Here is a 26,521-nt window from a genome sequence, read left to right as displayed (position 1 = left end):
ATTGTTTATTCCTATCAGTTGGACTGAATTGAAGCTGTCTTGGAAGTAGAACAGGCTTATGTGCCACTTGTAGTTCTCCTATGGGAGACTGGGTCCCTCTTTAGACATATGATATGCCTCGTAGTTTGCTAATATCAGCTGACCTTCTATATGAATTATGAGTGACCGTTGGACATCGCTAATAACTGTATCTCTTGTATCAGCGTTACCCATGGTTGGTGAGCCGTTGCACATACATCTCGAGCCGCCGTAATACTTGAGGATATTGAGTATTCTTGTAGAAAAGCCCTATTCGCTATCCTCGAATACCTTTAAGCTTAGGGTACGGAGTTGACTTTAAGCTTAATAAAATTCGCGTCAGGGTGTAAATAATTATTAAGGACAAGTATTATCCAATATTTTTCTGTCATATTATATCCATATGTACACTAGCTCTCGTACCGGGGAATAAGTTACAGAAAATCAAAAAAGGGTATCCTGCCTTGCTTATGAGAGTATTACGATGTAAGGACATAGACTACACATCGAAGTCACAGAAACTCCCAATGAAAAATAAACATAACGGTAAGGGATACCAGTCCAGCTTAAGAACTTATTGTCGCCCACGCGGCCCTCGTCCCATGCTCCTCATGTCCCAACCCAAACCAAAACGCCGTGATCCAGCCCCAGCCCACCAGGAATCCCTGGTCCAGCCCAATAGCAAATCAGATTTACCGCCCAAACTTTTCCTTGTTGTTGCTTTCTATTTCTTAGTTTGCTTTTTCTAAAACCTGCCAGGTACGCTCAATTTTCGTAGATCCAGTATTGCGCAGCGTACGGTATGCTCTGCGTCTGACCGGCACCGCTACATGGCTCGGGGTTTCCACCGGCAGTGAGTACACGATACACAAGGCTTACGCCGGTGCTCGTTCCCTTATCGCTTAGACGTAGCCAGTCTACGGCGCCGGTGGCCGGGTCGGCGCCCTTATCAGCGTCGCTTGGTGCTGGTACCCCCGCGTCCTTTTTCCCCTTGAACAGTTCACCATCGCCTGCACCCGATAGATCAAACGTGGGGGTGTTCGTCGCATCGAAGAAATGATGTCCTAGGAACTTTAGAGGACTAGGTATACCCTCTACTGTCAGGTCCGCAGGTGCCGGAAATGGAGAGCCTCCTTCAGCCGCCAAGTTAACTGGCATATCTGTCTTGCGCAGTACCGTAGAAGCGAAGGCATCGAAATCATCTGTGGAGAGAGAAGACGGGGAGGCTCCGGGGTACAGGTTTGTGATCTCCCATACTACTGCTAGAGCACCAAAAGATGCGGCTGTGGCCCCTTCTGCGCTGCATGTGTAGTTCTGAATTCCGTGGCCAACGAGGATGTGCTTCAGTATAGCGGCGTCGGGACCGGCGAGCTGGGTACCAGCTACGGGAATGTTAGTTCTGTCGTCCTCTTATATGAACTATATGGTCTGCATAAGCTACTTACAACCGGTGGTGGGCAAAGTAGGGACAACTGCTACTGGGGGTGCAGGAGCAGGGTCGGTAGGGGTCGGGATAGTGCTGTTGCTAACACTACTACCACATCTACGCCGTAAAGGGGAAGCGGAGGTGAGAGCTAGGGCCGATAATATGATGAACAAGCTTTTGGGCTGCATTTTGATAGTTCTAAATTTGAGTAGAAAGATGTATGTACGATTGAGAAAAAAGGCCTTAAAGAAAGTAGGTATTATAAGATAACCAGGCAAGACAGAACGAGAACGACAGCACAAAAGTACTTTTCAATAGTAAAAAGGGTAGTGCAAGCGGTAGCTGAGGACGGTGTAATGTTTCTTGGCTGGCCGTGGCCGTGTGTCGTGTGGGTAGCGGGCGAATGGCCTACCAGCGCTTAGGGATAGAAATAGCACTATGCGAGTTGTATACGGGTACGGTGGTATTTCCAAGGGTATGCAATGCAAGATGCGAGAGAATGGCTTCCCGAGCCGAGATTTGACGTGGTCGGTTGAGGAAATTGAAGGTAGAATACGAGCCTGAAAGAGAAGAGATAGCCCGGACGTAGGAACTTAGAAAGGATACTTTTTTCACAGAAAAAAAAACAAGAATAAAGATAGGAATAAAGATAGGTAGGGAAAATACCGACGAGAATGATGTTGGTAATCGTAAACTTAGATCAAGGGATCTACTAACTAGAGTTTATATCCAGCAACTTGTCTCACATATCAAGTATGGACTTTCTTCCTATGCTAGGAGATCTTCCTAGGTTGCAATGCAGGATGAAGTATGTACTTTGTCTTTTCCTGTCGTGCAGCAAAACCCCAGCTGAACGAGATGTGTATGTTGACGCCATGGTCAAGGGTAGATATTGCTTGACACGGGATGGCGTCCGTAGTGTCGACGCTAGAAACGGCGTGGCGGCTGACGGGAAAGGGTATATCCCCACACAGCGGGAGTAGGTACGTTGGACGGAAAGCAGGTGGCTTTTTGTAAAAATGTTACCCATCCTTGGAAACGAGCTCTTCGTCTGGTTGTCTAGACCCTTAAGGATTGTCCAGGGTCTAACTTATTATGTCTATTATATGGGGACTGGTCCCGCCGGGCGAGGATCTCCCAAAGAGCTGGGGCCTCACGCCTTGCATATTCGGGCTGTCGGATGCCTGCTAGCTATCAGTCTTGTTCCGGTCATCCATCCGCTTTCGTAAGGTGGTACAGATTATCGCATATATTTATGTAGGCAGGCTGCAATCCTCTGCTTCGCTGGAGGCCCTTAGGACTTGTACCGTCGTATGTACACTTGTTAGTCAAGGTGGCAGTGCTGCGTTCTCCGCGAAGACGCAATAGCAGCACAGAGGGTTCGCACCCGATGTCAATAAAGGAGGAGGGGTCAACAATGAATGTCTCTAGGCAATCCCTAGGAGATATGGCGAACTAGCTCGGGTGGCTAGATTGACATTAAATCCTCCTGCTTTTAGCCTCAGCCCGTTCAAAACACGACGACGACTGCTAACAGGGCTAAACCTGGGTTCGGTTGACGTTTGTAATCTTGGTAGTCAGTCTAGTACCTTGACGGGGTGGCTGATATTTCATAATATTTCAAAATGATGAGTGACGCTGAACCCTGCACATGCTACAAAAAGCTGCTGCTCACGAAGTGATGCAGGGTGAATAACCAGAACAAGAAGATCAAAACTATTGGAGGGGAAGCATGTCTAGGCTATGTTGGCTGCCGTCAAATTGATTGAGCATCAGCACGTTTCCGACCGGGGGCGCGGCTATCTAAAAGCGTCTTTTCCTAGGTAGGTAGTTACTACTAGGTTACTGTGTTGTGATTTGCTCAGTGGCCAATATTGATAGCACCATTAAAAGGTACAAGTACATATTGAATTTAGAGTAACGAGCCGCAGGGGGGTGGTTGGGATTTCATTTCGATATAACCTCTGACTGGCTGAATAGGCGACCTCCCGCTGCTCTACTACCCACTTTTAGCCCAACCCCAGTCAATCAATCGAAACGGGAGCGAAGTTGCTTGTGAAGCAATTCTCCACAGAATTGATCAGGAAAGAAGGAAGGGTGTTAACGAGCAGTTTGTCCAGATTTTTCGAAGAAGTCGGAAAGATTCCACAAAATTACCAGATCTGATAGCATGGGTCTATAATCCTGACGCGAAATCTATGCTGTATAAGGGCCATGTACGATATCAAAATAAAAACGTAATGTAAAAGCTTACAAAGTCGTTAGGAATCATTTCTGTCGGTATACCTTCTGAACCTTCTCTAGCATCTATCATATTTAAGGGACTTGTATCCTATAGCCACGATATAATCTGCGTCACATAGGCTCGGGGTTTCGGCTTGCCTCTACATACATTAGCGTCCCGAATTTTATCAGGGCTGAATGCTGTTACAGGAGGAAAAAAGAAAAGAAAAGAAAAAAAGAAAGTAGTCCACACCATGTTATAACAGCATAATCGAATCTGATACCCCCTGCATTCTTGTGCCACCTAACTGCATCAAATCGGTCCTGAGATGAAAAGAAAGAAAAGCACATATACTATTATAAAGACTGCGCCCGATGCGATGATGAATCCTTCATATGGCTATGTCCAAGCGTACGCCCTGGTAGTCGGGATAATCTCAGACATGCCTAGCCCTAACTACCGCAATATCCCATAGGTATAGTATCTCAGGATAGTGATTCGAATTGCAGAAGCTCGGATATCTACAAAGGTTTACTGGCAGTTGAGATATTCTACCGATGCATCAGTCACGATCGTACCGTTTCACCTCAAAATCCTCAAGATACAATAAACACCTCACATTGCATCACACATTGCATATTTTAATTCACATCGATAACCAACCTCTTTTCAGAGATCCATAGTATTTGCTTCGTCTTATGCATCGGACTTAAACGAAGCTAAGTTAGTCCGGCACGTATTCGAAAGGATGTTTCGTTTCAAGCTTGTTCGCTAGGTTTGACGTTTTGATCTAGCGCGACATGGGATAGATTCCTCATGTATTTACTACGTCTTTCTCCATTGGTCAATCCAACATCTTCAATTCTTTAATTCCTAAACTGGTTAAACGGCTAAATACATAGTGCCTCACATCGTAACCTTCGTATAGCGAACTTCTTTAACTCGATAGCGATACAAATAATTAATCGAATCCTTCGATGTTACCCGGGGAAAGAAAAACCCTTGCTGCCGTATGTAGGGCTAGTTACTAACCTTAAGTAAACCCAGTATGATGAAACACGCTCTGATCATCTTCGGATCGGAGGTTGCTATTCTCGATTAATCCAATCTCCCTTCACTAGAAGGAAATTTACGGAGTGAGGTTACCGACGCTTCGGATCCAACAATTCAGATACCTAGTAGGTGGTTAATGCCGGTTGGTATTGACAGGGAGTATGTACATTTAAACAACAACATAGGCATAGGCCAACTTCAGCCTCGAAGCCTTACTCTACCTAAATACTCCGTAACCTAGCGTTTAGAATACCGACGAGCATCACGATTCCCCTTTAACTAGCACCTACATTTTGTTTAATTACATCTCGCATCGTTTTCAACACTTTTGGATTTGTAATGCTGTAGCTCTATCTCCTTAGAATAGGCTAAGCCGATGATTCACTATGATTATACCTGGTTTAACCCATCTTGCCGAATTACATAGTACCATACCTCAAATAATTCTTAACCCGCCGTCTTTCACCTATGGGACAAATTCGGCAAGGTAGGTACTTTAGCATATTAGATAGCTGACGAACTCCCCTCCCAGTAGGTTAATCTGAAGATGACATCCCTGATTAAGCGCAAGCGTGGCAACTGATGCAAGCTGAACTAGGCGGACTTCGCATCCATTCAACTAGGTACGGATCCCGTATCGATATCATGCATATGGCGTTACTTTTCTTGCCATTTTAAGAGCCATCGGGTGTGTTTTCCCTTATGCGGAGAGACACAGCTTAGTCCGTAACGGCGGTACGAGTATGGATAATCATTTGCTGCAGATACGCGAGTTGGCCGCGCTTGAGATGCGACCATGAGCCCGCTATACCCGAGACCTCCCAGTTCTACCTGAAAAACGGATGCAGTCCTGACTACACGCAACCGTGCCAGAGAACCTATAGGCTTAGGATAGCTTAGTGGCGTTTGTCACCGCCTCGGTGATGCAGAAAGGTCGCTTAATCGGCCGCTTAGGCGGAACTTGTCAGGTTAGGTAGTTTTACGTCTAGCCTAACGCACAGTTATTCACACTGTAGGTTTGGCTTCTGACATTGAGTCTCGCCGTCAGATGCACATGATTTGTAGTATATCAATATCCTACAAACACTATCATACAAACGAAGATGATTTCGGTCGAAAGGTACCTACCTAACGATTGTTTCCCTGAAAATCAAAACTACTAGGTACCAAATGCTCCCCAGCATACGGACATGTATGACGAGGTCTCATTGCTTAGTGACAAGATCTCATAACTAGAACCGATGTTGGTTAAAAGTTAAACGAGCAGTAAAAACATAATCAACACTCAACTAGGCTACAATTTCATAACGATAACCCCATCTAAGCCGAAACTTTCACAAAGTCCCATAGCGTACCATCCCCAGTAGTTTCGATTAGCCTAAGATCATTGCTGACAGTGATTTTCCGGAGCTCATTGTCATGTTTCGTGAGTAACATGTAACCGCCCTGGGGGTGCTTTCTAACACAGAAGTATTCATGTGTTATGTGATGCTTGTATTCCGCCCAGATATTCTTCTTTGTATCGTGTCCCATATATGTCGCAGACACCGGGCTTCGGAATCCCAGCCAACCCTTGGTTTCGACGCATATCCAGTGCCATCCGCCCTGCTCGCCAACATTCTCTCGCAGGCAAATATTTCCTTCCACGAGAGTAATGTATCGACCAGTACCTCGCTCTCGGATGGCGAACGTTTGGCCAGGGAATGGCGGGGTGTCTTTTGCCTCTATTTTTTGTATTGAGCATGAGTAGGAATGCTCTGTTTGATCGGTACTGGACATTGTATGTGTTGGTGTTACCATGCCAAAATCTAACGTGGATTGATAGTATTCAGATTCGGGAGCGGAGCAAAAATCGGAATGCGTGGAAGACATTGATCTGGACTTTTGTGGTATTCCTAGGTGTGGAAGGAGGGAAGAGATGTTTAATATTGTATAAGTGGGCGTAGTCATAAATCAGATAAGAGGTACTTGGGTATTTAGATGATCAAATCGAACCCGAAGAAGAATACAGGTATCGAATAGAAATATCTAGTAGGTTTTGTTTGATCTCCAACTGCTGGCAGGTGATATATGCCACCTGGTTGGTCACCTGGCAACGGGACTGGTTAGGGCCATGATGTATGTTATTTGAGTAGGGCAGCATTATGGCCGGCTACCCTCACATTTACGGTTTGCAAATTGGAGACCAAGCCAACAGTAAACGTTCTTATCTAGAATTGAGAACCGGATGTACCTTTTCTAATGTAACAGGAAAATCACGATTAATATGGCATAAACAGGATGATCTTTCCCCTACGATATTTCCATCCGCAACTACGATTTGAGATTTAATCTCCGGATTTCTCCAAATGTGATAGGTCGAAAGAAGCCTAGAGTTGCCAGAGTTCCAACAAATTTATAATTTAGCAACTTTTTAAGTGTTGACGTCCATGGATTAGGAAGGATTCATCTAGCGACGTAGGCAAATATTATTTGCAACTCTTTGAGCGGTTTTTATGCGACAGTACAGTACCTAATTACCTATCTATGTAGGTACCTAAGTAGCTATAAAGTCGAATTAAAAATGCCTATCAAAGATTAAAGTCTTGTTTGGCTAAGAGGATAGACCAAATATTATTTAACTTACTTTACCATCTATTCGATTCTAAAAATAGAGAGATATACATATGGTGTGGTTTACTTCCGTTATCCTTTCCCTCTATGATATAGGTACTGTTGGGATAACGGTCACGTGACCTCGTCACATGACCAGGGTTATGCCCACACACACCGCCCACGCACAGCCCACGCATCTGTACAATAGATATCTTTCCCCACTCGGGGGAACCCCTCCTCTCTTACCTTAGTACAACCAATCAGAACACGATCGTTATTTGCATTCCCTTTCATATTATTACGTAATACATAGTCAATCCAACAGGTACCTAGGTAGTAAAATCATATTCAGTTTTTATTCACAACCCTCAACAACCTATTCTTAACCTAAGATCCTCAAACTCCCACCATCTTATAAATATTTAAGGAATAAAGGTAGTTTTCTCTCGATTTTAAAATTGATTACAGAGAAGATTAATTTTTTGTAAAGTTATTATTAGGTCACAGTTAAACTTCGCGCAGCTTCAGTTCCTGCAATCCTGCCGAATACGGCACACTCGAGCAGTGATGAGCCACCAAGCCTATTAGCTCCGTGGATGCCTCCAGTAATCTCGCCCGCGGCCCAGATTCCCGGTATTGGCGCTGATTTGCCTTCATCTGCCAACCGGAGAACTCTGGACTTCGTATCAAACGCCACTCCACCCATCGTGAAGTGAACCACAGGCGTCACTGTCCCGACGCATACCTCTTCTTCGCGATTAGCTTCACCAGGAGGCAATTTCCAACGTCCAAACGACTTCCTCCCAAATGGATCCTCTTGATGTTTTGAGACCATGGTTGCGTACTTGTCTATCGACGCGACGATTTCCGGCGCGAGGTCTTTGACTTTGATTTTCTGTACCAGGCCCTTCCAAAGGTAAAACTTAATGTGAGATGCTGCAGCCTCGCACGCCCCTGGATCTAGAAGGAGAATTACTTCCCAGTGTCTCATCGACTTGTCCGTTGATTGCGGAAGAGCCATGATTGCGCTGCTAACGATATCACGGGTATTTAGCTCGTCAACGAACCGTTCTCCATAACTAGAAAGCAGAATACCGCCTTCGCCTCGAAGAGCTTCAGCGGCTAAGAATAGTTGTGATGTACTAGTGGGTTTAGGGTCTGCGGGCTTATGAGAAGGACCATCATTCTTAGGAGGGACGACACTGTACGAAATACCCGTGCCCTTTGGAAAAACGAAGCCTGTTGGATGAATCTGTACGCTGTCCATGTCCACGAGTGCGGCTCCGATTGAGGAGAGCAAGTCGTGCGAGGCGGGTCGTTCCTCGTTTGTGGACGGCATGCCCGCTAGGTCGGGACGATATTTGGCCAACAGGCCGTGTGCATCACCAGCAAATCCGCCCGCTGCGAAGACGACCGGGCCTTCAAGCTTGTGTTTCTGGCCGTCGGACGTATGATAGCTCACCCCCTTAACCGCGCCACCATCATCAGTGAGCAATTCGTCCACTTCTGCGGAGTTCTCTAACGTAAAGTCGGCGTTGGCCTTCATTTTGTTCAATAGCGCGGAAACGATGGCTGCACCCGGGGGTAGTTCTCCGCCACCACGGTGAGTTCTCGGGACTGAGTGGCCCCCAAGCTGTGCCACGACACTTAAATCGACCTTCAATTCGTCCGCAAGCCAGTTCACTGCACTCTCGGACTGGCTAATTAGTGTCTCGACTAAAGCCTTACGATCTATGCCCGGAGGGTTGTTCTCGGCAAATCTACTCCCAGCAGAACGCACTGTATCTGCGTAGAAACTGTCGTCTGTGAGAATATTCAGTTCTCGCTGAAACCTCGTACCTGCGCCGTTGATACCCGACGAGGCCTTGATACTATTCCCGCCCGGCCTAGGTGCGCGGTCAAGCAAGCGGACAGCGACACCCGCCCGAAGCGCTTCATGAGCAGCGGACAGGCCCGCAAGGCCGGAGCCAACGACAATTACGGGCTTCCCTGCTACGGCCGGCATTGTCGTGAATGGGTATTTAGATAATCTGTAGAAAACAACTCCGGAATTAGGTCGAAAGAAGACCATACATAAGATGGCAGTGAGAAAGCCAATGAGGAAATATATTAATAGTAGACAACAACGGCTTCGTCTTACTCGTATGGGCATGTTTAGATGAAACCAAGTTTAGGATTAGACCATTGATCGATGGGTCATTTTTATTGCATCAGGTATTCGAGTAGGACTACTAAGTCAGCGCTGGCGCGGATGACTGACATCGTCGTATGATAGCTGACGATAACTTATCGTACGATATGTGGGATGAGAAGGAGCGCCACATCTTGTCCGTCGTTAGTTTCCGGCTGCCCATAGCGAATTATGAGGGCCGCGCAATATGGCATAGTAGGTCACGGACTCGGACAATAAGCCCGAATATCATCGGGTCGAAATGGTTTGCAAAATGCCGCATCCCGGGGTTTTAATACGGTATTCTTGCTACAGGTTTGGTCCACCCGACCGGGGCGGGGCAGGAGTGAATCAATCACCTCTCAGTCCTATGCGTCGGTCCTTTATTTCTCTACTAAATCTCACCTGCTTCATACGGCCATAAAATCGGGGAAATGAAAGTTAATTGAAATTGTCAAGAACTTTTTATTTTTTATTTTTTTATTTTTTTCGCTTTGTAGAAACTGTGTAAACTTAATGGGTCTTAGTGGGAAAACGTAGGACTGACGCATAATAAGAATAGTAGATAAGTGTACTATTTACCTTTTATTATATTTGTCTCCGAAGTATTCTATATTCCTACCAGTTTAACCAATTCGCAGATAGGCTATAGAAGATTGATCTTAACTTTAATAGTTGGAAAAGAAGCGATGGAACTATTGGCTCCGCTACTAATCCCTGTTCACGTAACTTTAGGTACCGACATACCTCTTGTAGCCAAGTGGCTAGTGTGCATACCTAATTCAACGATGGCTTCTCCCCATCGTTTTCCAGTACTCGGCTATGTTCTCTTTTCGATATATTTTATCAAATCATTGTTTATATAGCTCCGTAACTAGCCTTGGGTTAGATACTCGTACTCAACACATCATGGCATGGATAATCCGTCGCGCCTGGGATTTCTCGCCTAGACTACATGTAGCAATACCCCGGGGTCAAGCAAGGAAGTTTATCGTCGTGACAGTCCATCGACAGGGCTGCTCGGGCAAGTCTCTCACGAAGCATAACCCACATCCAAAGTAATCCATAAAATACGGGCTGATAATTGCTTGGGCTCCTAGACCTATTGTCGATGTAACCTCGAATACGAGATCGTTATAGCTTGGCAAAATGCTATTGTACTTATTGAATGGCGATGGATATAAAGTCGCGTTTTTCACCCCCATAACACCGCACCTCGAGTTTGAGGCACACATCTTTTCGTGTGTAAACCCGCCGACGACAATATGCGTGTAGGACACTCCCTACTACCGTTGCTGTTCGCCGCTTCCGGCGGCGCGCAGAGCGCTGAATTCATCTCACGCCGTGACCTCAATGGCACTTCGAAGATCGGCGAAAGTGCTACTCCGAGGCGGTTCATCGTCGAATTGAAGTCGCGTGCGCATAGAGCCCACATCTCGGCTAAGGTTACGGGACTCCCCGGGCTCCGCGTCGTGAAGGAGTTCGATTCGGATCTCTTCCCGGGCCTAAGCATCGAGTGCGAGAGCCACTGCAGCGCCGAGTCGCTCACAGGCGCTCTTGACGCAGATGAGGATGGCTCTGTCGTAGCATCGGTTTACAGATCAACCATCGTGCGTCTCTTGCCACAGGCGATCGAAGGCGAGTCGTTCAGCAACGATGCGGCCGCTGCCAATTACTCTGTACATGGCTCGACAGGTGTCGAGAAGCTACATCAAGCCGGAATCATTGGCGAGGGTGCGATAATTGCCCTAGTTGATAGCGGCGTCCAATATACCCATCCTGCGGTAAAGTTACCCGCCCGAAATTTGCCTACTCAGTCAAATAGACAAGTTTCCACATTCGCTAATAAGGACGCGTTTATAGCTCGGTGGAGGTATTGGCCCCAACTATACAGTAATTGGCGGTTATGACCTTGTCGGCAGCGGTTTGTCTCTACTCCTAATTTATTGTTATATAGCCACGCATGTGAGGCTGACTTGTATTCGTTTTATCAGCATGGCCTGATGCACCAGCCGAACCCGACAACGATCCGATGGACCAATATGGTCATGGCACGCACGTCGCAGGAATCATCGCGGGGAAGAGTGACCAGTAAGCCGCTCTTCTGATATGGTTGCATCGCCCCCGTATAAATACTGACACGAGATAGATTTGTTGGTGTTGCTCCAGGTGCCAAATTGCTCTCCTTCAAGGTATTCGGAAGCAGTGGCTATTCAAACGAAGAGACAGTTATCGAAGGGTTTCTCAAAGCCTTCGACTCGGGGGTAAGTGGATTGGACCTTCATCCCCTATTAAGACGTCGAAAGGCTGCTTATGTTCAACCCACCGCTAATTGTACTCTAGGCTGATATCATTAGCGCAAGTCTCGGAGAGAATAGCGGCTTCACCTCTAACGCTTGGGCCGTACTGGCTTCGAGGATGGTCGAGCAAGGCGTAGTTATTTCTATTGCTACAGGAAATGACGGCGAAAATGGCCCATTTGATGCCAGCAATGGCGCGTCGGGAAAAAACGTCCTTACCGTAGGAGCTGCTGAACCCGGGGCATTCCCCGCCCAGGCTTTTTCGGCGGACTTTAAAGCGGACGGCCAGTCAAACGAGACCCAAATTGCTTACATACCCTCGTCCGACTTTTTCCCTAATACCATCCTCGGCTGGCCTATCAAACCGGTGTCGCTTAACTCGTCCGTAGAGAACGATGCTTGTAGCCCACTGCCGGCTAACACCACCAGCTTCAATGGAACTATCGTCCTAGCCAGAGTTGGAGGGTGCGACATTTCCGTCAAGCATACCAACATTGCAGCCTTCGGTGCACAATACATCTTATTCTATAATGATGACAGACCCTCCCAAACGTTATATACCAACAATACCACCGGCCTCATAGCAGCCATAGAGGCCCGCTCGGGTCAGGCAATCGTCGAAGCAGTCGCCGCAGGTGTCGAGGTTACGGCGTCGTTTGACGTCGATACCGCCCACTACGTCGGCCTTTACAATTCAGGTGGTGGCCGTCCAGCGCGATACACGTCCTGGGGAGGAACATACGATCTTGCGCTCAAGCCAGATGTTGTCGCCCCGGGTACCAAGATCCTTTCTACTTATCCAACCGATAAGTACCAAGTACTAAGCGGCTCAAGCATGGCCACTCCATACATTGCTGGCGTAGCCGCGCTGTGGGTAGGCAAATTTGGTGGACGAGCTGCTCATGCAGATGATCCTACATGGGCCAAGCGACTTACCGCCAGAATCATGGGCACCGCACGCGCTGTGCCCTGGGCCGACTGGTCTACAAGTACTACCGACTACGGGTTCTGGGCGCCTACTGCACAAGTCGGCGCTGGGTTTGTTGACGCCGAGCGCGTGTTGGGATATTCTACAGAGCTCGGGTTCGAGGGCCGCAAATTCGAGCTTAACGATACAGCTTACTTTGCCGGTACGCACTCGGTCGACATCACCAACTACGGGGACAAGCCTATCACGTACACTTTCTCGCTACAGGATGCCGGCGGTTACGATTCGTGGAACACGATTGTACCGGGCCACCCACAGTCGTTTATTCCTGGGATGAAACTCTACCCGGAGGTAAACCCAGTAAAGATGACCCCTAAGGTTTCGTTCCCTGAGGGGGACTTCACTGTTGCTCCTGGCGAGAAGAAAACAGCCGAGTACGAACTCTCCTCTCACGTCCCCAAGGCGATAAAAATGGACATTATCATGCTAATATTCTTGTAGGTTTATTTTCACTGCCCCGGAAGGACTCAACGCTAGCAGCCTACCCGTTTACAGCGGCAAGGTCTTAATAAGCGGCGATAATGGCGAGCAACTTGGCGTTCCTTACTTTGGTAAGTATTTATGCGCAGCTCATATCAACATTGGCCTGGGATACTGTTTTATCTAACTATCAAGGCAGGTGTTGCTTGCGACCTCAACCAAACCATTACCAATATTTGGGACTACGGTAGTAACTTCCCCTTGCTGACATCTGGGGTCACAGAAAATAGAATCCAACAGAAGTCCAAGTAAGCTCCCAACCCTTTGTGCTGGATATTTTTAGTATAAAAATATTAATCTGCCAATTAGCTTTACCTTCAACCTATCCCGTGATGCGCAAGACTTCCCTAAGCTTAATACTCAGTTCGCCTGGGGTACGGAAGAGTTACGTTGGGATGTAAGTTTACACCCTGCACATTACATAAATATCGTTCAACTGACTCTCCGTCAACCTAGATCTTCGACGAAGATTATACCGAATCCGACTGGACGTACCCACCTCAAATCGGCAAGAATAAGTATGTCGGATCGGCCACAAGTTGGAACGGCACGGGGAACTCTCAGTGGTTCACGCCAGGCCAAGACAGCGAGGATGATATCTTTTCTTTCCCGCTATACGATCAGCCGCGCAGCAAACGGGGAATATACTACTGGCTGGGGCGATTTGCCAACGGGTCGAGTATTCAGGCTGGATCTTACACATTCCGCATCGCTACCCTGAGACCATTTGGTGATCCTCAAGTATCGTATGATTGGGATATTTGGCAGACGCCAAAGGTCACAGTCCTACCACTAGCGAAGACAAATACATCGACTTCAAGATAGCCCATTTCTTATATAGTTTACGCGAGGAATATCTGAGAGGAGTCCGATATCGACAAAATAAGATAACGATGTCAAAAATAATGAATTGCATTAGGAGAGGTAGCTGTGGACTTGATGGACTTGATTAAAATTCTCATGCAAACGTATAACCACCTAACTAAGATTAAAACATGGGTTTAGGCCTCATGTTAATTACACATGTTGGGTGGGAGAGTTGTATAGAAAAATATAAAAAAGGAAGAGAAAAACAGAACAGCGTTCATTGAATCTCTCGATCGGGGAATTGAACCCCGGCCACCTGCGAATTTAATGACAAGCAGGTATCCTAACCACTAGACGAATCGAGACGAGATGAGAGTCGCCTGCGGTAGAATGATTTATACGATAAGAATGTATTATTTGTGGGTCCATTGTATACAACGCTAAGCTATTCTGAGTGCTTTACTGCTCGTGCGATACGGCAGCAATTGACTTCGGTAGTAGGAATATTACCAACGAAGTCTTTTTTCCTCCTTTTCGCAATGAGTCGTTCCTTTTTTTTTTTTTTGTATCACATACATCTAAGCCACGTTTTATACGATTAGCTTTCAGGTATTAAAACGTAGTTTGGAGTTTGGGATAATCCTGAGCACGAACGTGCAAGTCCCCGAAGATGGCCGCCGAGTCGTCGCCCGGTAGGCTCTCCATGCGGTGTGTGTGTCTTCATCTTCTAGCTTTTCTAGTTCCTCTACGGGGTCCTCTTGACCGTCTTTCCGACCCTTCTGCGGCTCAGTGGCCTTTTGAATACCGCTCGATTCGCCAATTAGCAAAACTTGAGTGTCTACATAGTCGAGATGCTTAGGCTGCGTAGCGATCCATCGTAGGGCGCGGAATCGATCTTGCAACCTATGGCGCAAAATTTTAGCTGACAGCCAATCTAAGTTAACAAAATTTTATGAGGACTTACTCCTTTGAGTATTCGGAAGCTCGGGGGAGGGCAGTGCCCTTCGGAGGCTCATACTGAGGATTTCTGGTGCTTATAATGAAGCTTCCTTTCTCCATTAGTCCAATTTCCTTCTGCACCTCACCAAGATCATCCGGTAAAGTTACCATGTAAGCGAGATGGGATTCCCGGCCGGTACTCGTAATTGCGTATATGCCTTCCGCTACGGGGGTAGCTGCAGGCGTGTGTCGAACACCGGCCGTCTTAGTGTTGTAGTCCGACGCAGATATGAATTCATCCTTTAACGTCTCAAAAGAGGTATGTGACTTCTCGACGAACGCGATCCACCTATCCTTACCGCTCAAGGGCAATACCTTCTTTGGAATAGCGATCAAGCGACTATTCCCAGCGTCGTCGATCGTGCCTTCGCCAAGCTTGGCGTCCTTAGCTAGAGGGCGCAGGATGATGTAACTGCGGCGAATGTCACCAATGCTGCTAGGCTCGTCGATACCTACCCTGCCGCGGATGAAGAAGTATACGATACCCTTCTCCAAGATGTTGGACGGGACGACTCCTTCTCTCGCCCCTACTTGCTCGGCCGAGCCCCTTTGACCCATTTCTTCTTGGATGGCCTCATTTTTACCATCTATATTATTCTCATTAGCTGGTGGCTGGCTTGTACCGCCGCCGTACGCTTCAGCGGGACTGACTAGGTTAGTTAATTATCAATAGCATACAAGACTGTGCTATAGAAGTACCTTGGAATGGTATCTCTATGGTTTGCTGTTTCTTGTCGCCAACATTTTTAGTGCGTTTAGATCCTGGCAATGCCTTCGTATTTAGTTGGTGCTTGGAGCCAACCCCAGCTCCGTTTTTGTTCTTCGAAGTCGGCTCAACTTTGGCACCGGATCTAGTGGTGGTCATATTGAAAATTCGTGATTGCTGTTAGGAATTGAAAATGGTACGGAGAGAATGTGAGGAGCTTGGACCTTGGTCTCGACGATGATCTAATTGACTGTAAGATAGGTTGGCGATTATATAAATAAGGAATTAGTGTGCTTGAATGTTAGATATAGCTTGACAAGTCTTGCCAGTAACTTGGATCACTTTGATGTCATTAATCTGATTTAAAGGCTGTTTTATTTCAAAGACGTACGGGGAGCTTGGGCCATATTCATAATGACAGCTATTTTCCTCTTTGGGGAAGTGAGGTCATATTAGTACGCATCGGCGATCACAACTCTAGACATAGAATGGTTATACGTTATTCGGGATTTAACACGGTTACATCTGATGGATTATATTGGAGATCCTGATTATACTCGATTGTAATTTGGAAATTTTAACATAATGTTCTATAGTTCATTTGAGGAATCATTATGTTATTTCTCACTGGTTAAAAATGTGATCGGGGGCATACCTACACGTCATAGCTGACGGGGATATTATGTGATCGACAAGCTAGTATGATACAAGTTAGATCCAATAAAGAAACTTCAATTGCTTCTATCACTTCCACGACGACCTCTGCTGCCTCAACATCTACTCAAGATGGCGGTTCCTCGTCTGACAGCATTGGCGAACTCTTCAAGGCGAAGGGCAAGCTTTACTCCAAATCCCAAAATGCCGCCATCATTAGGAAGGACTTTGGGCAACTAACCCCTGAGAATAGCATGAAGTAGGATGCTATCGAACCAACCCGTGGCGGCTTCAACTTCGGTGGTGCCGACGCGCTTGTTAATTTTGCCTTGCAGAACGGCCAAAGCATTCGCGGCCACACGCTCTTCTGGTACCAACAGCTACCGGACTACGCCAAGGCCATCACAGATAAAAAGGAGCTTACCAGCGGCATTGAGAGCCACGTTAGCACCATTGTCGGAAGATACAAGGGCACAAATCGCTCTTGGGTACGTAACAGCCAACTCTGAATACGAAAGGCCAAACATGCTAATACTATTGGTTTCGATTGGTTTAGGATGTTGTAAATGAGATCTTCGATGAGAATGTACTCCCAGTGATGGTGTATTTACCCAAGTCCTAGGTAAAGACTTTGTCCGTATCGCTTTCGAGGCGGCGCACAAGGCGGGCCCAGATGCGAAGCTTTACATTGACGATTTCCATCTCGGGAGCGGAACGTCCGCCAAGACTACCACTGGCATGTTTGAATACGTAAAGAAGTAGCTCGCTACTGGCATCCCGATCAACGGTATTGGTATTTAATGTCACCTCGGTGGCAACCCTAGCGCTAGCGGAATGCAGGTTGGGTTGGAGAAGTTCGCTACGACTGGCGTAAAGGAACTTACCATTACCGAGTTGGATATCGTGAATGCGCCGGTCGATGAGTATGTTAAGGTCGCCAATGCTTGCCTTGCTGTCGAAAAATGTGTTGGAATCACTATATGGGGTGTGAGCGATGCTGTGAGTCTCCTATTCCAAGATATCCGGTGTCATAACTAACTTCTTTTAGGATTCGTGGCAAGCAAAGAGTTCCCCTCTTTTTTGATACTAGCTACCAGCCCAAACCTGCATATGATGCTATCGTTAGGACTCTCGCATAAATAACGTGGGAATATCAGGCAGGCAGTAAAGCATTATACGCTACTCTGATGATGGCGAATAATTCTCACGGGCTTGAGCAGCCCATAATTGCAATAAATAAAGCTATCTAAAGGCTACGGTCTCGACGAGTTACTATGATACTTTTCACTTCCCATTCCTCCAAGTGATGGGTATCAGTGAATGCCTTGAATCCACTTTATTCTTATCATAATCGATTTAAATGTCCAACAGCACCACATCTGCTAATAAATAAAAATGGCCACCCGGATAAGCCTGTTGTCTTGAACGAATCATCATTAATCTTCTTAGACTACCTAATCTAGCAACTCACTGCAACTCACTGAGCAATAACAAAGCCTTGAAGACGAATCAATAGCCCATACATACCTAAGTACCCATTTGATTTAAGCCAGAATTGTTGCCTTCTAACATAATCGCGATTATCCCCTGAATATTATACCTCAACATAACTTTCTTAAAGGGAGACTTTGGCATTCTATCCCTGGGACTGGAATAATAGCATTGATAATGGAACCCATGAACCATTCGTGTCTTACCAGAACTGTGGGGCAAGTAATGTAATTATTATTAATAAAAATTACATTGCGTATTTTGGTTTGGAATATCCAAGACCGCGGGCGACGCATTATACCACTCTGCCTTTCATCTGCTTAAATTTATGTTCGGCGGCGGCCACAATAGCAATCTTTTCGGTTACGGCGAGCGTCTCGCAATGATCGGACTCCAAATCAGTGCCCTTGGGAATAAAACTGTATTGTGCTTGCTGAGGCGCCTATAGTCTCAAGCACTTGACACATGGCTACTAAACCGAGTGGAATACCTGGCATGCGGACTCGATCATCAGCCCGGCGCTCGTAACTAGCAGGGGAACTGAAAACAGCGTTAACTACTTATACCGGTTCGTCACACGTATTAGATAACCGATAACAAACTCCAGGAGCATGAGCCTAAGTTGTAGATATTATCGATCCAGTTAGAATCTTTGGTAGATAAACCGAAGACTACATGAAGACGGCTTTGAAAGTAACGCATCAGGGTGTCGAGTTAACTCACGGTTATATCTACCTAGAACATTTGATGACTCCTTTTGAAACAAGGCGATTATAAGACTATTCGACTTGATACTAACTCGTTAGCCACTATTGTGAAAAGGACGTTGAGTAAAGTTCGCGTAATTAGAGGGGTTCACACATACCTACGGGCCTCAACACCTCGACGCGATGAACATAACTGTACGATCCCACCGAAGATGGAACGATACGAACATCACTTTGATGATATACTTTTCTTCAATACAGAAATCGGCAAGCGACTAGCCACCAGTCACGGTCATGGTATTAATCGTAGCTGACTTCCTATCAGTCTGATACGTGGCGAGACTAAGGGGTAATATGATGAACGAGAATCCGGCTACAACAAGAACCATACCGACAACTTGAAATAATTAGTGAAAACCACCATATAATAGGCCTCCAGGCATACCGTCGAACTCAATTGCATAATGCATGCTTTGTGACCGTGTCCAACAGGAGTCACGAACAGCAGCGGGGAACTACTTGCGCGCCTCCTGCAAACGTGGTTGCTAAAACGGAACATACATTACAGCCATTCTCATCAATGCGGTATAATACTTTTGAACCGGCCATCATTGGTATTTCAAGATACATTAGGTTGGGAGAAGAGGTAAGAAGTATACGAGAGCTGCAGTATAAGTTTCGACATTCTGCTCGTAGCTATCAATACAATCCCTATCGTAGCGGAACAGATCATCAAAGAAAACCCTTCTGGTCGACTCTAGGTAGATATTTTCGATATTTTCGATATTCCTTACGTTATGAGCGACTTCCAGAGATATTCGCTACTCATGACAGCGCGAGCCGTAGCATCGATTTTCGGGGGTGCCTAACGTATCCACGAGAGGGTTGGATAGGCTAGAATTAAAAGCCATGATAAAATTGACGATTAGTAGCCCAGGGATGAATTAGTACGTGGATTATTTGATATTCTCGGCTTCTTACAATCAGTTCTCAGTCTTATGCGTCAGTCCCCTATTTCCCCACCAAACTTCACTTATTTTATACCACCATAAAATCTAGTAAATAAAGGCTAATTAAAGAAATATAATATATATATTAAATTTAAATCAATTCTATTGCTGTTGCTTGTTTAGCTATAATTCTTTACATTTTTCTTGCTTTATAAGAGCTGTGTAAATCGAGTGGGCTTTGGTGGGAAAACGCGGGACTGACGCATAAGAATGGTAGATAAGTGTACCATGTCATTGTCATTAATTTCTTAGACTAGGCCTGAGTGACAGCTTCGATACCTCGAACGCCATCTTGGCCTTCCAAATCTGAAACGTGCTTCTCATCAACGTCACCACTACCTCGACCTTCGACGGGCCGAGCCGCGGCCGGCTCATCTAGTCTACATCAGCCGAGTGTGACGATTTCTGAGCTCGAACGTCAGCAGAAGTCTTGAGGCTTGCTTTAGGGGACATCTTCTCGCCCACCTCTGACATAGCAGCTCTAGTCTACCTACTAAATGTCAGACACAATGGTACTTGGAAGACCTTTAGAAATCAAGACTCAGCCGAAAAGAGCCAGGCTTGGAATATAAAAGTCTAGATAATAAGCCTACCTAAGGTAATACAAACGATAGCGGATGCAAAGTTCCCATGTCATAGTATGTGTTACCCTTCATCGATGGGATAATTTGGTAGATAGCTTCCCTAAGGTTGAGTAGGCCCTGCAATGTCGATATGCCCGAGATGAAATATTATTGGCAAGCTATTACATGGGTAGTTGATCTGATAAAATAGGATAACGGGGGACCCCTAGTAGCTTGGTGACTAAATATTTATCTGATCTCGTTTATGCCGATGAGGATAAGCCGGCTGTCGGTACAGGACCTTGGCTGGTAGAGGCGCGTTGCATTTATTCTGGAATTATTGCTGGAGAGACGGTAGGAAGCATAGCTTGAAGGTGTTACATATGGGTACGGGTGCTTGTATGAATCTGCAAGGGGCGATTCACTTCAGAATGAATCCCGCTAAATGAATTTCAATCTGTACACCCCCACTTCGTGATAGGTGCATAATTAAAATCCATATTGTATGCTTTGTTATCGTAGCTCCTTCTCGTCACATTCCAACTTCAGCTCCGGCCTTTTCAATTCGACATCTCAATCTAGCTATTACTCGCGCCACCTCAATCAAGATGTCTAGGAAACCGGTTAAAGGCGAGTACATCGAAACCGTAAGATAGCTCCCCATTATAAGTAGTATAATAATACTTAATTAACATTTCTACCTACGATAGGATACGGGGAACAAGGTCTCGAGGAAGGCCATCCTAATCGGAACCCAACACATAATGTTAGGCGGCAAGACGATCATCCAGGCCGAAGCCATGATTCGCGGCGATTTAGCGAGGACCGGGCAAGCTGTATCAGGCTCAGGTACCGCTCCTGGTAGCAATACGGCCGTAGCTATCGGTCGCTACTGTTATCTGAGCAAAGGATGCTGTTTGCGCCCTCCGGGTCGCATATACAAAGGGTCAGTCGCGCATAATTTAGAAGAGCATAGCTTACACGAGCCCCCTGTATTTTCGAATCTTACGTGCTAACTATCTATATCTTTCACCTCGCAGATCCTTCACCTTCCTCCCTCTCCGATTGGGCGATCACGTTTTTATCGGCGAGGGCACCGTCGTCCAAGCAGCAACCGTCGGCAGCCACGTCTACATCGGCCAGAACGTCGTCGTCGGCGAATTTTCTATCATTAAAGACTACGTCCGTGTCCTAGAAGGTACCGTTATACCTCCCAATATGGTCATACCGAGTTTTAGCATCGTTGCCGGCCAACCAGCCCGAGTTATCGGCGAGGTGCCCGAAGGCGGTCACGAGGCATTCGAGCTCCGAGAGCTGTACAAGACGGTCGGCAATAACCCACAGCCGCTACCCGTCTAATTTGCAATTGCTATTGGTGCGATGTGCGCTCTTATGTCCCTATCCACTGGTTGATTAACCATCACGGTAAGGCCGATCTAGTTATAATAGCGAACCTCGAGACACGTCAAGTCAATCGTCTTCAATGCTAAGCGGTACGTCGCTCTAGTCGCAGATCGACCTCGAATCCATCATATGTCATTTCAGTCCTCTGACCTAAAGGTAACATCTAGTTGAAACGTATGCGCTCCTTGGGCACATTGTGTAGGGGGAATTCGCCATATTCCATGGCTTACATTAGACGCTACTCTCAATACAATCCTGAACCCCTCCTTTCACTAACGAGGGGGCTTAGTGGGTTAGATATGAGATATGAGGACTAACAAATACCTGCATCGCGCTATCATGGGTAAACAAGGTGCTGGATTTATTCGGGTGAGTTGCGAATGAGGTTAATGCCAAGTATCGCAGCTAAGACTAGAAACGCTTAGGAGACCTAGAAGACATTTGTTGAGGTCGTCATCTGTTCATGAATATTGATATCGGCCGTGGGAGACACTTAGCGTAACGGCTCTGCCTCAATACCAAGTGTCTTCAAGAAGGTTTCAAGTATATTTATGTCTATTACCTAGTACTGATAGTCATATAATATAAACTTTTAGAGGCTTAACTCGGAAAAATATAAGAATTATCAACAGCTGCATACATGTGCTAGGACGAAAATTACAGGCTTTGATGGGTCTCCAGAAAAGTCAAGATACATCAAAGCTATTTTCAAGGGGCGGTTTTGTTTATACGCTTCCTCCTTATAATGTCTGGGAGTCACAGTTCTACTCCGATAGCCGAACAATAGTTAAGTCGGGAGCTTTTTAAATTCCATCCATCTATAGAGTTGTACATGACACAGTACACCTTGGCTATCCCTATTTCACATGACTAGGTTCTAGACACTGGCATCGGTACTCCGCAGGCGTGGAACAAAAACTACATATAAAGATTGCGAAGGGGTTAAGCATGAGATTCATCTTTTTATTTCTAGGCTCTAGTTATATGAGGTAACTCGTTGCAACACTTCTATGAAGTCCTCATGGCTATTAGACGGCGGGTGATAAAATCAAGTGCTAACTATTTTTTAAAACAAGACAACATGACGCAAATATTTGCCCCAAACCTAACTGTTGACCATATCATATGAGTTGTTTCTTCAACATAAAGTCTATGTCAACAATATAGTACGTAGTTGCTTGGTACGGGATTGTGCTACTTTGGAAAAACTCGCTGTTTTATTTCTCAGTACAATCCATAATTTCCACAGTATTTGACATCCGGTCGCGTGCCACGCTACCAAGTGCCAAGTCTCCAGTATCAGCAGAAAGTCCCAGCAATCGTCTCTTCCAAAAGTGCCACCGTTTGATACTCAGCGGCTCTTGAGTGTCGCAAAGAGGGCCCGTCATAAATGCACGAGCTGTGCTGTCATCTAATTGCTCTATGGAGTTCATCTCTTCGAATAGCACAGCTGCACAATTTATGATCCATTCAGTTGCCACCCATACCCGACATTCCATCGCACCGCCTGCCACGGGTGGCTTCTCGAGTGCCATGGTAAGCTGCCAGATAGGGAAAACGAGCCAAGGGGCAAAGTCCGTACTTGTGATCCGAGCCACAAAAGAGTTCAAGTTTTTCCACTTGGTGAATTCTTCGGGCAGCTCTTCACCCGTTTCTGTCGGGTCTAAAGTGGTATCAGCACAATCCCCTTTAACTCGCGTAAAGCATTTATATCAGTACCATTCCAATTCTCTCTCAAGCGCATCGTTAAGTCTGGAAGGTCTTTCCACATATATGCCTGTTCGTTCAAACTTTGTTAGCGCGATCTATAGTTATGCCCACGATAGTCATATCTCACTCCATGCTTAGGGACGTGACCCTCTCGGCGGCGGAGACTTCCAAGGCATCGAACTAGGACGTCTTGCCAGGGGTGGTCCGGTGAAATATATTGGACCATCTCGATAACTACAGACCAGATTTCCCAGAGATGTCTACCAGAAGCTGTATTTTCCTGCTGAGAGTTGCAAAAGAACTGAATATCGCTACATAACTTGGTAACATTTAACTGCGAATCGGCCGGGTACTGAAGGGTGGCTTGGAGAACGTTCAGCATAGCTCGTTCGCAAGAAGTCAGGTGTGGTTCAGCGAATTGAAAATCTACGTCCATTTCGGTAAGTAAATTGTGAACTGTTAATGGGATATGGGGAAATAATTCTTGGAAAATGATTTGGGATGGAACTTTCGAAGGGTGCAAAAATGTAGGCTGTGATCTCTTAAGTTGGTGGGACTAGGTAATACTTAAGAGATGTATTATTAAATGTGATGCAACAGTTGAATAGATACTCGAGTCCTTATGTTTCGGCGGCAATGAAACAACGACAACATCAGCTACTAACCGACGTCCTCAATATATAACTAGGGGTTGGTCTCGGGCGCAACGAAAATTCATTATTATCAGATTAGTCAGCCATGTCAGGTAACCTGAAAATCCCTAGTCTCATGTAAAATAGCGATATAATACGCATTTCCATAATTTTACCTTAATAAATCAAATTATTAAAAATATAATAAATTAAACCTTAAATAATGCTTTTTTAATATGTATTAATTATATAATAATTAAGAGTTTTATACGTTTAAACCGTATAAGTTTTAAAGATAAAATCTTAATTAATATTATATAATATAATATATACGCGTTAAAATAAATTTTAAACAAATTATTATTTATTTATTATTTTATTATAAATTTTACTATATTATTATTAAATTTTAAACTTAAATATTTTAATAATTAAAATATATTAAATAAAATATTTATATTATTTATTTAAAATTATTAATTTTAAAAATAAATAAACTTTAATAATATTAATATATACGGGGAATGTTGGGATAACAGTCACATGACCTCGTCACATGACCAGGGTTATGCCCACACACACCGCCCACGCACAACCCACGCATTTGTACAATAAATATCTTTCCCCACTCGAGGGAACCTTTTTTTTCTTACCTTAAAACAATTAATCAAAACATGATCGTTATTTGCATTCCCTTTCATATTATTACGTAATACATAGTCAATCCAACAGGGAATTTAAGATTTAATTCAAATTTTTTTCTTAAATATTGAACAAGACTTAGACGTCTTGGCCTTGGATTAAGCCCTATTAGACCTGATATCAAGGACTTTTTAAATGATGACTGATGATGAAGGAAAGGAATGACTTGTATTAAAAGTGGATGATACTATGTAAAATGGGTGTGTGCGACCATAAATGGTACTTATACTAAGAATATGATCACATGATCAGGATCAAGGTCACCTGATACACCAGCACCAGTTTAATATTTTAAATTTAAAATTATAAAAAATTATTTAATTTATTTAAATCTTAATTAAAAATAATAATAAAAATAAAAATTTTATTAAAAAGTTAATTATTAATAATATTAATTTTAAATAAATAATCTTTTTTTTTTAAACAATATAAAAAATAATTAAAACTTTATAAAAATTTTATTTAAAAAAATTAAATGCGTATATATATATTAAAAATAAATATAATTAATAAAAAAATAATTAAATTAAAATAATTAATTATTTAAATTATATTAAAATTTTATTTTAAAATTATATAATAATTTAAATATATAATTTAATATATATATAATATTTTAAAAAATTATATAAATATATATATATTAAAGTATAAAATTTAAAATAATTATATAAAGGTTATAATATTAAATTAATATAATATTACATTGTTAAAAGCAAAGGTATTATTATTATGTAATTTTAAATTATAAGTTATATAAAGGTTTAATATTCGTTATATTCTTTTAATTAATTAATTACGATCATTATTATTTAATTATATATTTAATATAAATACATTCGTTATTTTCTTATATTTATAACTTATAACTTTATTTTACGTATTTATTTTATATTGAACTGGTGTGGTGCCACATCGCCAAGAGTAAGGGTATTATTATGTAATCTTAAGTTACAGGCCATATAAAGGTCTAATATTTGTCGTATTCTTCTAATCAAATAGCCACGATTATTACCATTTAATTATGTATTTAATATAGATATATTTGTTATTTTCTCATATTTATAGTTTATAGCCTTATTTTGTATATTTATCATATATATTCTATCCGATTAGTAGATCTTTATAGTTCTTTCAGAGTATAGTGCTATTATTAGCTGTTTAAGGCCTTTTACAAGGATTTAAACGTTAAAGTAATATGCCATATTCTGCAGGAAATACCAATTCCTATTCAATATTTATTATATATATTTTATTTAATTAATAAATCTTTATAATTTTTTTAAAATATAATATTATTATTAATTATTTAAAGTTTTTTACGAAGATTTAAACGTTAAAATAATATGTTATACATTATAAGAAATATTAATTTTTGTTTATTAAATAAATAATTAATTTATTATTTTTATTAAAGTTAAATGTTTAAAATTAATCATTATTAAAAATCTTTAAAAATAATTTTATGTATTAATATTAACCTTAAAATTTATATTAATAAATTAAATAATTATTTAAAATATTATTTTTTATAAAAAAATATATAATAAAATTTTAATATTTTAAAAAATAATTATAACGTTATAAAAATATATATAAGTTTTCGAAAATGTTAAAAAAAAAGGAAAAATAATTAAAGGTGTTTTTAAATTAATTTATAACATTAATAAAAATAAAAATATTATATTACAATAAATTAAATAAGTAATTAACCGTAAAAATTTAATAATTTCGAATAACCCTGCCAACCCGGTCAACCGGGTCAACCGGGTCAACCCGACCGACCCGTTAGGGTTAGGGTTAGGGTTAGGGTTAGGGTTAGGGTTAGGGTTAGGGTTAGGGTTAGGGTTAGGGTTAGGGTTAGGGTTAGGGTTAGGGTTAG

At 43.6% G+C, this 26,521-nt stretch overlaps 8 protein-coding genes and 1 non-coding gene across 9 annotated transcripts; 3 read left to right on the top strand and 6 right to left on the bottom strand.

The window, feature by feature from the left end:
* Positions 1-775: 775 nt before the first annotated feature.
* Positions 776-1,909, bottom strand: F4813DRAFT_240736 (uncharacterized protein). Its single transcript, XM_049240014.1, has 2 exons — positions 1,464-1,909; positions 776-1,400 (listed from the first exon to the last, which is right to left on the bottom strand). Exons 1-2 carry the CDS (start codon positions 1,630-1,632, stop codon positions 784-786), a joined length of 786 nt encoding a protein of 261 aa, XP_049095790.1. The 5' UTR covers positions 1,633-1,909; the 3' UTR covers positions 776-783.
* A 3,659-nt stretch (positions 1,910-5,568) lies between these two features.
* F4813DRAFT_372909 (uncharacterized protein) lies at positions 5,569-7,364 on the bottom strand. Its single transcript, XM_049244754.1, has one exon. The coding sequence runs from the start codon at positions 6,669-6,671 to the stop codon at positions 6,042-6,044; it is 630 nt and encodes a 209-aa protein (XP_049095789.1). The 5' UTR covers positions 6,672-7,364; the 3' UTR covers positions 5,569-6,041.
* Positions 7,365-7,582: 218 nt separating this feature from the next.
* Positions 7,583-10,004, bottom strand: F4813DRAFT_372908 (Flavocytochrome c). The gene has a single exon (XM_049244753.1). The coding sequence runs from the start codon at positions 9,466-9,468 to the stop codon at positions 7,813-7,815; it is 1,656 nt and encodes a 551-aa protein (XP_049095788.1). The 5' UTR covers positions 9,469-10,004; the 3' UTR covers positions 7,583-7,812.
* A 586-nt stretch (positions 10,005-10,590) lies between these two features.
* On the top strand, positions 10,591-14,550 carry F4813DRAFT_240648 (subtilisin-like protein). Its single transcript, XM_049240013.1, has 9 exons — positions 10,591-11,270; positions 11,350-11,410; positions 11,481-11,577; positions 11,636-11,750; positions 11,830-13,148; positions 13,216-13,325; positions 13,394-13,502; positions 13,564-13,651; positions 13,711-14,550. The coding sequence occupies exons 1-9, from the start codon at positions 10,752-10,754 to the stop codon at positions 14,077-14,079; spliced, it is 2,787 nt and encodes a 928-aa protein (XP_049095787.1). The 5' UTR covers positions 10,591-10,751; the 3' UTR covers positions 14,080-14,550.
* F4813DRAFT_t133 lies at positions 14,348-14,426 on the bottom strand. Its single transcript has one exon. It is a non-coding gene; the product is annotated as a tRNA-Asp (tRNA).
* A 123-nt stretch (positions 14,551-14,673) lies between the features above and the next one.
* F4813DRAFT_382971 (uncharacterized protein) lies at positions 14,674-15,925 on the bottom strand (the record flags this gene model as incomplete). Its single annotated transcript, XM_049245879.1, has 4 exons — positions 14,674-14,760; positions 14,811-14,964; positions 15,026-15,710; positions 15,760-15,925. 4 exons carry the CDS (start codon positions 15,923-15,925, stop codon positions 14,674-14,676), a joined length of 1,092 nt encoding a protein of 363 aa, XP_049095786.1.
* A 542-nt stretch (positions 15,926-16,467) lies between these two features.
* Positions 16,468-17,504, top strand: F4813DRAFT_393200 (glycoside hydrolase superfamily; the record flags this gene model as incomplete). The annotated part of the gene is made up of 5 exons (XM_049247388.1): positions 16,468-16,679; positions 16,756-16,908; positions 17,017-17,170; positions 17,261-17,419; positions 17,469-17,504. 5 exons carry the CDS (start codon positions 16,468-16,470, stop codon positions 17,502-17,504), a joined length of 714 nt encoding a protein of 237 aa, XP_049095785.1.
* Positions 17,505-20,799: 3,295 nt separating this feature from the next.
* Positions 20,800-21,550, top strand: F4813DRAFT_393199 (trimeric LpxA-like protein; the record flags this gene model as incomplete). Its single annotated transcript, XM_049247387.1, has 3 exons — positions 20,800-20,838; positions 20,902-21,137; positions 21,232-21,550. 3 exons carry the CDS (start codon positions 20,800-20,802, stop codon positions 21,548-21,550), a joined length of 594 nt encoding a protein of 197 aa, XP_049095784.1.
* Positions 21,551-22,591: 1,041 nt separating this feature from the next.
* Positions 22,592-24,022, bottom strand: F4813DRAFT_372888 (uncharacterized protein). Its single transcript, XM_049244751.1, has 3 exons — positions 23,433-24,022; positions 23,315-23,372; positions 22,592-23,258 (listed from the first exon to the last, which is right to left on the bottom strand). The coding sequence occupies exons 1-3, from the start codon at positions 23,739-23,741 to the stop codon at positions 22,813-22,815; spliced, it is 813 nt and encodes a 270-aa protein (XP_049095783.1). The 5' UTR covers positions 23,742-24,022; the 3' UTR covers positions 22,592-22,812.
* Positions 24,023-26,521: the final 2,499 nt, after the last annotated feature.

The sequence above is a fragment of the Daldinia decipiens genome (genome assembly GCF_022478715.1).
Source record: "Daldinia decipiens strain CBS 113046 unplaced genomic scaffold F4813scaffold_42, whole genome shotgun sequence".
Lineage (NCBI taxonomy): Eukaryota > Fungi > Ascomycota > Sordariomycetes > Xylariales > Hypoxylaceae > Daldinia > Daldinia decipiens.
Note: the sequence above shows the minus strand (reverse complement) of the source record. Positions and strands in the feature narration are given on the sequence as shown.

Excerpts from the sequence above, each read along its gene's own strand:
- F4813DRAFT_240736 (XM_049240014.1), bottom strand. The coding sequence starts at position 1,632 with ATGCAGCCCAAAAGCTTGTTCATCATATTATCGGCCCTAGCTCTCACC. Across the intron at positions 1,401-1,463 it reads TACTTTGCCCACCACCGGTT|CTGGTACCCAGCTCGCCGGT; the intron begins GTAAGTAGCTTA and ends ACATTCCCGTAG.
- F4813DRAFT_372909 (XM_049244754.1), bottom strand. The coding sequence starts at position 6,671 with ATGACTACGCCCACTTATACAATATTAAACATCTCTTCCCTCCTTCCA.
- F4813DRAFT_372908 (XM_049244753.1), bottom strand. The coding sequence starts at position 9,468 with ATGCCCATACGAGTAAGACGAAGCCGTTGTTGTCTACTATTAATATAT.
- F4813DRAFT_240648 (XM_049240013.1), top strand. The coding sequence starts at position 10,752 with ATGCGTGTAGGACACTCCCTACTACCGTTGCTGTTCGCCGCTTCCGGC. Across the intron at positions 11,411-11,480 it reads TTATGACCTTGTCGGCAGCG|CATGGCCTGATGCACCAGCC; the intron begins GTTTGTCTCTAC and ends TCGTTTTATCAG. Across the intron at positions 13,503-13,563 it reads AGAATCCAACAGAAGTCCAA|CTTTACCTTCAACCTATCCC; the intron begins GTAAGCTCCCAA and ends TCTGCCAATTAG.
- F4813DRAFT_372888 (XM_049244751.1), bottom strand. The coding sequence starts at position 23,741 with ATGGACGTAGATTTTCAATTCGCTGAACCACACCTGACTTCTTGCGAA. Across the intron at positions 23,373-23,432 it reads GTCACGTCCCTAAGCATGGA|GCATATATGTGGAAAGACCT; the intron begins GTGAGATATGAC and ends TTGAACGAACAG. Across the intron at positions 23,259-23,314 it reads CTTGAGAGAGAATTGGAATG|ACCCGACAGAAACGGGTGAA; the intron begins GTACTGATATAA and ends ATACCACTTTAG.